Genomic DNA, 9,660 nt, shown 5'->3' with positions numbered 1-9,660 from the left:
TGCTACTTTACCATGAGGAACCCAGTATTAGAAACCTAATAGCAGTCATCCTCTTCTGCGTTCTGATGAGTGAACAGGCTCCCAATAATAACGACTACTGAAAGTACTTTAGTAGTGTCAGCACAGTACAGCACATTAGTACCGTCACAGCCGAGTCTGATTATAATCCATAATGAGTGCATTGTTCCTAAATGGAACAGGAGAACACTTACAGGTTTGGGGTTTTTTTACTTTTTTTCTTTTTAACTTCCTAGCTACAAAAATCATTGAAAAACTTCACAGAGGCACTCTGCAATTTAGAGAAACGCAGAGAGGGATGAAAACCCTGAACAGCGTAACCTACTCAAGTTAGTCAACTTAGTATTTCAAGTTTTTGTGTCCAAGCATCAGATGAGACTGGTGCGAACTTTTAAATAAATCCCTTCCTCCAAAGGAAGTGTAGCTGCAAAGACTTGCTAGAGTTGTAGCAATTATGCCGATCGCACCACACGTTTAGCGGGCATCGTTGAGCTGCCTTGCCACGCTGAGGATATGCTTAGCTCCCTTGCTCAGAAGTAAACTAGCTAGTTCAACACCAAGGTTCTCCGCAGCTTCCTGGGCCTGACCAGGGACATTCTTGGCTGTGATGCCAATATGCTGCACATCGTCATTTGGTCCATCTTCATTCTGCAAATACAAACGCCTCAACATAAGGCAGTGGGAAGGAGCGGGCAGTGAATAGTTTAAGCCAAATGTGAAATGGGGTAAAATCTGTGGTCTGAGGAGCCTCGAGAACAGTGCGCTGTTACAGTTTCCAAGGAACCAGACTAAAAGTAATAGCCAGATTTCAAAAGGTCTGGTTTTGTCATTCAGCTTCAGGTTTGGATTTTGAACCCACCGTGGTTCACATACCTGTGGGGGATAATTAACACTGGTCTGCATAGTCTCCCTCAGGCTATCAGATCCATCCAAACTGTAGACTGCTCCTGTCAAATACAACTTGGAAAGACATACAGAAGGGATTAATACCGTGTTAAACAAACAGAAAGCCAACTACACCCTTTTTTAATAAGAACACGCAACATACGAAGCTAAGTCTGGAGGGGAAGGCTTTTGTAGTGCAGTGGGATCAGCAAGAATAGTGGTACAATACAACTGGAAGAAAAGTAATTCCTGTTAGGGAAGATGCGACCTCCCAAAGAAAAAGCTGATCTTTTTTCTAGCTTCCCACCTCCTTAATCACACTCCGTGTGCAAAACCACTGATTTTCTGGGGTCAGAAGAGAGACTTTCAGATCTCAGGGCAACACGATCTTTAAAGAAGGGTGGGAGGAAATCTGGTACTTATAGTAAGGGCATTTTCTACTAGACTGAGCTTCAGTAGCCAGACCAATTCTCATACTCCTGCTTTGCACACAAACCTGGAAGGCTTGAGACAGGAGCCTATCTGCCCTAATTTGCTATAGAGATACCTGCCGGAGTTACCTTCAGGGAAGGATCAGGGAACACGCATGCACTGGAATAGGTTTTCAGAAATAATCGCAGATAAACACAAACTACTCCTCACCTGGCCATCTTTCAGCATGCTGTTGACGGCAACAGGGACACTACATCCACCCTCCTAAAACAGAAAGCAGGTGACACTGAGGCTCCTACCCGACACATTCAAAGCAGAGGCCTCTGAAAAGTTTAGGTTGCACACAACCCCGCCTATCGCTCTTCAGGCCGTTCTCGATTCAGAAGTAATCTCTATTTCGCAGTTTTAGGAAAGTGTAACAGATTTCCCGTACTATGGCGTCAGGTCAACTAGCAGAGCAGTATTTACTGCTGCAGGCAGAAGAGCAAGGATGCCACACCTACCAAACGTTTCATAAAGGCTCTCTCAGCAATGCAGCATAACACGGTGTCTGCATCCTGCAGGGCAGATACCATATTCAGTATCTCTTGGTCTTTGGCACGAACTTCCACTGCTAAGGCACCCTATAAGAAGAACAAGAGAAAGAAACACACAACATAATCATAATAATTCCTCAACTTCACGCATCTCTGGGTGCACTCAGCATTGGTCATGAAATAGAACTCAGAGGCTCGGATGCATTTCACTAAGGGAGCGATGTTTAGACATTTACAGAAATGAATCACAAAACAATCCACTGGTTGCAGAGACATCCTATAGCAGCTGCTGTAAAGGGAAGATCAGAACTAACTTACTTGTTCAAGATCACGCCGTCACCTCAAACCATTCTAGAACCTATCTCAGTTATGACTGCATATATAGAAACACCCACCCCAATGTCCCTTTGTGACAAGAAGGCTGGATAAATCCAAGCTTCCCAACCTTTTCAAGATAAAGATCAAGATTCAAGCGTTGAATGAGTAACAGTGTGACGCGGAAGTCACGGACACAACGCATTCAATCAATATGATCGCATTAATGCCACTTTATTACGCAGCTTTACTTCAATTTATACGTAGTTGTCATAAGCACGCCCCCCCAACACACAGCTCCCATAGGCTATCGCTATAATTCACACGCTTGTAACTCAGCTATGATTTGTGCTAGCCTTCTGTCCACGCGCCTTCGTTCTGTAACATCTGCATCCTTGCTGACATCCTCTTTTACCTGCTTTTCAGTCCAACTTCTTTGATTTCTTGCCAAGTACTCAGTTTCTCAAGACTTCCCTATCTCTGTAAACGACCTTCAAGCTTAGCACAGCCTGCAGCTGCCTAGTTTGGATCGCTCATTATGTGTCTTCCCACAACAGTGACAAAGGGAAACGAAATTGGAGAAGAAAAAAAAAAAAAAAAAAAAAAAAAAAAAGGAACTGCACAGTACCTGACAAACGCATGATCAAAATCACTATTTCAGACTGCATTTGCAGATTTGTCACTCGCAATCCCTAATGCATAGCCAGCTCGGGTTTAGCAAGTTTGACACCCACTGTGCAGCACTGTGTAAACTCAGCCACACGGCCAGCATGGGCTGGAACGGTTTGCCTGCCTAGAAACAAAAGCACTGAGAATGTGCTCCAAGGCAGGTGTTTCAGCTCCACCCTACGGGAGTTAGGACAACAGGACAAAGATACTGTGCTGGCTCCGCACAATTATCCCAGTACAGCACAACACTGACCCTGCCAGAGCCTGCTCCGCATCTGCCACGTCGCCCCAGTGTAGTTCTGCCACACGTTACCTTTACCTTTTACTATTTTTCCATTACCAATGGAAATCAGCCCCCACCACACTGGGTAACAGAGCTGACTTCCATTCTTCCCACAAGCTGTGCCTAAAACAGTGTAACAGCCAACAAAAGAGATCGATGTAGTAGTTCTTTGGCAATCAACACACAAGAAGTATTCGGCACAATTAACTACTCTGACACATCGTACCACTGCCGGCTTTCAAAACGTAGCACGGCTTAAGATTTAAAAGTTGTAACTTACCTGTCCAACAGCATACAGACAATCTTCAGGGCTTAGGAGCTGGAAGAAAGTAATATCAGAGTTAACTCAAGTTGCACTGTTCAGAATATAGGAAGCAAGAGCCAAATTCTATGCTCACCTCTAACATAAATTGATTTTGTGCCTGACCAAAGAAGTATCACCTCCCGCTTCCCATGCCTCAGTGTTCCCACCCCTAAAGTGAGATAATGCACTTTCCTTCACCTGGACTGTAACGCTTCGTGAATTAGCTAATCAGAAAAATCTTAGTCGTGCGCACTGCTGCGTTGCTAGACAAGTACTGTGAAATGCTGGGAGATGATCAGATTACGAACTGTTACTGCACCACGGAAAGCTGAACAGTATAAACTTCTGTACAAAGAAAATAAAAACGACCAACCAACCAAAAAAAAAAAGTCCTCCCTGAAGCACATAGATTCACGTGCTGACGTGGCAATGGATTCAGCAGACTGCGTGCTCATCTTTGACAGGACAACTGCAAGGTCTGAAAGGCAAGCAGTTGATGGTTCGGCAGAGAATGGTATTTTCTGCTTTGCTGCTCCTCACCTGGCCAATGCGATTCTCCCAACCCATTCTCTTCAGCCCAGCAGCAGCCAGGATGATGGCACTGAAGTCTTCCTTCTCATCTAGCTTCTTTAAGCGGGTGTTTAAATTCCCTCTCTGTAGAAGTGATTAAGCAAGCATAGAAACAGCAGGCAAACAGTCCCTTAACCACTTAACATTCGCTTGAGTGTGTTTACAGAACATACAGAATCCAACAGCCTCCAATGAGAATCAGTCAGGTACCATCCTGAAAGAAGTGTTAAATATGGACAATTGTTTCTTTAAATAGAATTTTGCCAAGCATTATGGGATATTAATTCAAGCACTGACTCTCAAAAGATATGCATGTCATTTAAGTACATTATTAACACGTGACACCAACTCCTTTTGCATACCAAAGAACTAGGTTACTAGGACTGAAGCAATGGTGCCTTTTACCACTAGTTCAGCAGCCCACATTGGAACTAGTGGCCCAAATCGTATCTGGGGTATTGGGAACCAATTGGCATTTGGCCACACCACTGTGATAAAGACACAGTAGGCACCCAGCAAGCAGTTTTTTAACCAGTCCTTAAAAAAATTCATCTGCATCCTGAATCTCAGCTAGATTAAGGCTGGCCCCTTCTTTACAGCCTCGTGAAAAAATAGAGGACAGAATGGGCTATGGTATGCTATACAACCCTCTCAGAATAGGTTAGTGGAGGGCAGCCTTTGAGGAAGCTGGTTCTTGTAGGCCAGGTGGTATAAATCAGCCTTGATTCTAGGTTTCATATTAAGTTACATCTTCCTGTTTGCAGCTTTACCCAGCTCCCACATTTTGCCAGGAAAGGATACAATATCCCTGAATTCTAACTGAGGGAACTTCTTTTTGAGCTGTGCTGCTCTCCGAAGTGAACTGGTTCCAATCACACTGTGGGGAAAATAAAAATCAATGAAATCCAGAATACTCCTACACTTGCCTCCAGCCAGAGATATGTCAGAACTTTCAAGGAAACAAGAGACTTTTTTTTTTTTCCCCTCCATTGAAATGAAGATTCAAGAACCAGCCGATGATTTATATCTCCTTAGAAGAAAGAAAACCATGCTGTGAGGTTTAACATAAAGCCTGGCTGAAGCTAGATGCAGGCAAGCCACTCCCAAGGAACCGATTTACAGGAGATGCTTCTGGAGGGCAGCCCCTAGCCACCATCAAGGACTGATGAAACCTCATTTAAAGACCACAACACTTGTCACAGAAAAAAAAAGACTCGGCTGCTCCAAACTGAACCAGACGTAGCCAGACAACTGAAGTTACTAAAATGGAGGGACTTCATCAATGATAGAAATGCAGTGGGAGGAGAACCTTTGGAAACAGTAGGATCCATAACCGGAAACCACAGAAAACTACCGGTCTGGGAAGTATGCATTTCCTTTCTAGAGATGCAAGCTACTCACTTTTCTTGGTACCCTGGAACCTAAACCAGACGCAATTTTCCTGCTATCCAGATGCGCAGAAGCGTGAGTCTACGTTTGCGTCACAGCTAGTTTGCTTCTTTTACTTTAACATAGGGGGAAAAAAAAAAAAATCTTTCTAATAGTTATCTCAATCTGAGTAATTTGACTCAGCTGTCTCAGACAAAAGACTCCAATAACCTCTATGAAAAGGCAGGTCATTCAAAATTGAGCAACTGCTCATGCTCCCAGCAGAACCGTAAGAAAGCAATGCTAAAAAAAAACAACGAAGAAATCATAACTGGCTGGGTGAGAACAAGAGCATAGTTCAGGCCCATGCGAGCTAAAATACTGCACCAGACACCCTGTCTGCATTGTATGCATTCCCCTGCAGTAAGGGCTATACAAAGGAGCAAGAATTCACTCTAGAGACTGTGTTAAGAAAGGGTCTAACTTGAGAAAACATTGCAATGCAAGGGTGGCTCGAGAGATCCAACCTCAGTGTGCAGCACTCCCATAAGACAGCATTGCTCTTTTCAGCAAGCGGGTTCAGTACAATGCCTATGGAAAGCTAGCGGAAGGCAGTGTAAAACCACTATAAGATAAAGAAAGGAGCTCATTGACTTGCCACTGGGAAGCATCAACCAACCCCTCCCTTCCATTTTTACATCTGACTGTCTTCCCCTTCCTCTCCCTACTCACCTCTTTTCAGGAAGGAGGCTCAGTGTTTTTCCACAGTTTTTGGGATGAAAGACAACAGCATCAAGTGGGTTTTCCCTTCTGCAAAATAATGCAAGCGCAGGATGGCTGACACATCATTTAATGGAAGGCTGTTAAGCTTAACAGTTCTGCTATCAGTCCCCAGAGGAACTGCTTCTGGCTCCAAAATACCCCATCATCATTGTAAATGCAAGCACTTCCAGCAAACCTGCTGGTTACAGAACACTAGGACAGCTCTAGTGTTTCCACTGTTTCAGAGATTAATCAGAGGGTGGGCAAACTTTGAACACCTAAAAGGACCTAAGCTGCCTTTGCTTTCCCACCAATACCAACACTGTAAAATACAAATCACTTGGAGAATCAAGCCTCGCGTCCACACTTACTTGCAGACTGCGCCGATGGTAAAGCCAGGAGGAAGAGAAGTTGGCAGGTCCTTCAAGGAGTGAACCACGAGGTCAACTCTAAAAATTAGAGACACTAATCACTGAACAGATGGCTGAGCTCATGCGGTACCTACCAGAGCCCTGCAGGTCATCTACAGAAAAGCGTGATTCCACCCTGGGAATTAATTTGGAGGAGAGAGAGGAATTTCAGGATTCTATTGCTAGAATTACTATAGAATTCTAGCGTCACTCCAGAAAAGCCACTTCACCCTTCTCTGTCTCTCTTTTCCCTCCTGCAAAATTAAGACAATGCCTTCCTCCCAGCAGCGATGCAAAACACATTACAACAATCAGGTTGAATGAGGGGAAGGCGCTGGAGACATTCACACGGAGAGACTCATTGTACCAATATGCAACCAGTACGTTGTCTGGTATTACGCTTCAAACTGAAAATAATAGCTAGCTAAAGTAAATGCTAGCTGCTTCGTTACGAGGCCAACGAACAGCATTGTAAATGCTTGAGTCTCCAGTATTTTTTCACCGACTTTACTCAAAAATGCACTATCACGTGCCTACGTGTCAGAGATGCAGAAGAATATCTTTGTTCTTAAGCCTACTTTAACTGAGGCATAAGCACCACTGAAACCCTCCTGGGAATACTGGGGCGGGGGGAAGCACTTATCTCTCTCTGCTCCAGCAGGAGCCTGAACCAAGTTTTTCTGTAGAAAGAAGTTACCCAGAAAGCAGTACAACTTGCCCATGCCCAGTTCTCCTGGATATTTAGCATGCAAATTAGTTAATAAATGTTAACATGATAACACTAAATATGTTGTGCAATATGTTAACACCACCAAGCAAAGTATTTTTAAAAGAACATACTTGTTAGCAGGAATTGGATTAGATTACATCCTCTCTGATGCGCATGTAACACACAAATCACAGGAGAAAGGAAACCTAACTGGGGCAGACCAAGCGACACAACAACTCCACTTCAAAATACGTCGCCTAAGTCACGTATATAAGGGGGGGGGGGGGCCCGAGAAAAAGGCAATGACTTATTAAAGGATTTCTTAGTCAGAGAGGTACCAGAACAGAAGGAAACTAGATGACATACGCAGCAAGCCAAAGACGTCCAAAGAGCACCACAAACGCCAAAAGAGGAAGAGAAAACAATGAGCTCTTACTCATTTCTTTCAAGTGCATTTTCCAGCTCTTTGGTGAAGAGGCTCTTCTCCCCAATCTACACATAAATGGAGGAACACGAATCACAAAAAAAAAATCTGCAAATATATCATCAAATACAATTACTTCTTGTGTAGAGAAAGAAGAGAACCTTTACCTTAGAAAGTGCTGTATCCAAGATCTTGTCTCCGGTCGTTGACATGGCAACTGCTCGGAGAAAGAGCATAAGTAAAACGTGAGGCTTGGTCAGAGCATGTAGGCCTAAACTGGAAATATCAACATAATATGTAACGAGCAGTACAGCGTCACACGCTGCTGTATGAACACAGACTCAAATTAAATATAAGACCAGCTCACTTCTAGAAATACACTGTGCTCAAGACAAGTGAAATTGAGACTTCCTTCACTGTCCTCAAAAACAGAGCGAGGGGAAAGAGGGCAGGTTTTGGGAAGAGCTGACCCAACGGAAATTGCCATGGTCTTTCTCTGGAGTGCCAGTGAACAGGTACTCAGCAGTTCTCTTCAGTACAAGCCTGGGCTCCCATTATTCCTATGCTGTTGAATGCCTCAAGCCCCCGACAGGAAAATGTCCCTAATGCATAGTGGGGTGCGGCCAGAGCAATACCAGGTTCTCCAATGGAGCAACATAACACCATCTGCATGACATACTCAGAGCTTCAATCATCAGGAGCTTATGAAATCCACCTTTCTCCCCTAGAAGAAACCAGCAGCAGTTGCTCAGCCACACAACCTAACCGAATTCAGACAGCACTCTTAGATAAGCGGGGTCGAATCCTCCTCCTCCTGACAGCACTCTACAAACACCTCTTGCACACAAAGATAAGCGGCTGGCTCCTGCTGCGGTCTACCCCAGGGCAGCATCCAAAAAAACTTACCAATCTCAAAGCGGAGGTTGGGGTATAGCTCACGGAGCATCTCGACTACGCTGTCGGTCTGAATCCGGGCCAGCTGCAACAAAGAAGAAAGCAAAGCCCTATACAAAGAGCACATCATCCATGCAGTAGCTAGAGGGGACTTTGCCATTCTTCGATGGTCAGGCATGCGCGACCACTATGTTCTCTAAATCAAAAGCGTTAGAAATAAGCAGCCCCAAGTCAAATCGCTCATATGTACAATCACTCCTTGAACCATGTGAACACATATCATGACCAGAGCATTTCACTGAAGAACTTATTTTATCAACTAAGTGGCAGAATAACATCTTCCCATGTCCAGCGCCGTTGCAATCCAAGCACTGACAAGGCAAAGCAAAGAATTTGTCAAGTTAGGAAGAGTGACTAGAGCAGAAGACTGCATGTCAGGATTCGCATGCTCTACTTCCAGCTGTGTTATTAAGGTCACTAGCTGTACCCCCAGTCAGAAATTCCATTTCTCCACACCATCTCGGCGCCCTTATTCATAGACAGCATTTACCCACCTAACTTTGAGCCGCTTGGTTTCACCTCTACAGATTGCGACTGCTGAAACAAGCCCGCTCATCGGCAAGTGGGCAGAAAGGTAAGAAAACCATCCTCCTGTTGCTCAGTGACGAAAGAACAAGTCACATCGCACACTGGGTACCCTCTGCTTTTTCTAAGAGTATGAATTTTACCAATACTGCAAGTTTTGGGAGAAGCCAGTAGGATTTCACTGTGCTGCTGGAAAAATCTATAGTTACTGGCAAATATGAGTTACTTATCCTCTACAAGATCAGAGCTTTATTTAGAGGTTCTATGGACAAAAATAAAAGCAACAGTTTAGGTCTACAGGTACAGCAAGCAGCAGATCTTAAAGTAGTAAAGCGCAGGAAGAACATTCCCTTGCATAAGAACAGCAGAAGCAAGTAAAATAAAGACAGAGTTACACTAGCAGAGGATCATTCCACACACACAAGCAGCAGCAGCAGCCTCAAGCAACCGCAGGTGAGTTTCAGCTTTTCTCCCACTGATGAGCTGTGTAGCCTGG

At 44.3% G+C, this 9,660-nt stretch overlaps 1 protein-coding gene across 1 annotated transcript; it reads right to left on the bottom strand.

Annotated features, from left to right (window-relative positions):
* Positions 1 to 267: 267 nt before the first annotated feature.
* On the bottom strand, positions 268 to 8,709 carry HMBS (hydroxymethylbilane synthase). Its single transcript, XM_009576443.1, has 12 exons — positions 8,592 to 8,709; positions 7,853 to 7,902; positions 7,698 to 7,753; positions 6,514 to 6,591; positions 6,113 to 6,190; positions 4,814 to 4,889; positions 3,983 to 4,096; positions 3,419 to 3,457; positions 1,839 to 1,958; positions 1,546 to 1,599; positions 892 to 978; positions 268 to 666 (listed from the first exon to the last, which is right to left on the bottom strand). Exons 1-12 carry the CDS (start codon positions 8,707 to 8,709, stop codon positions 493 to 495), a joined length of 1,044 nt encoding a protein of 347 aa, XP_009574738.1. The 3' UTR covers positions 268 to 492.
* Between the last annotated feature and the right edge of the window lie 951 nt (positions 8,710 to 9,660).

This window comes from Fulmarus glacialis, unplaced genomic scaffold, assembly GCF_000690835.1.
Source record: "Fulmarus glacialis isolate BGI_N327 unplaced genomic scaffold, ASM69083v1 scaffold47854, whole genome shotgun sequence".
NCBI lineage: Eukaryota > Metazoa > Chordata > Aves > Procellariiformes > Procellariidae > Fulmarus > Fulmarus glacialis.
This window is presented reverse-complemented; position numbering and strand designations above follow the sequence as displayed.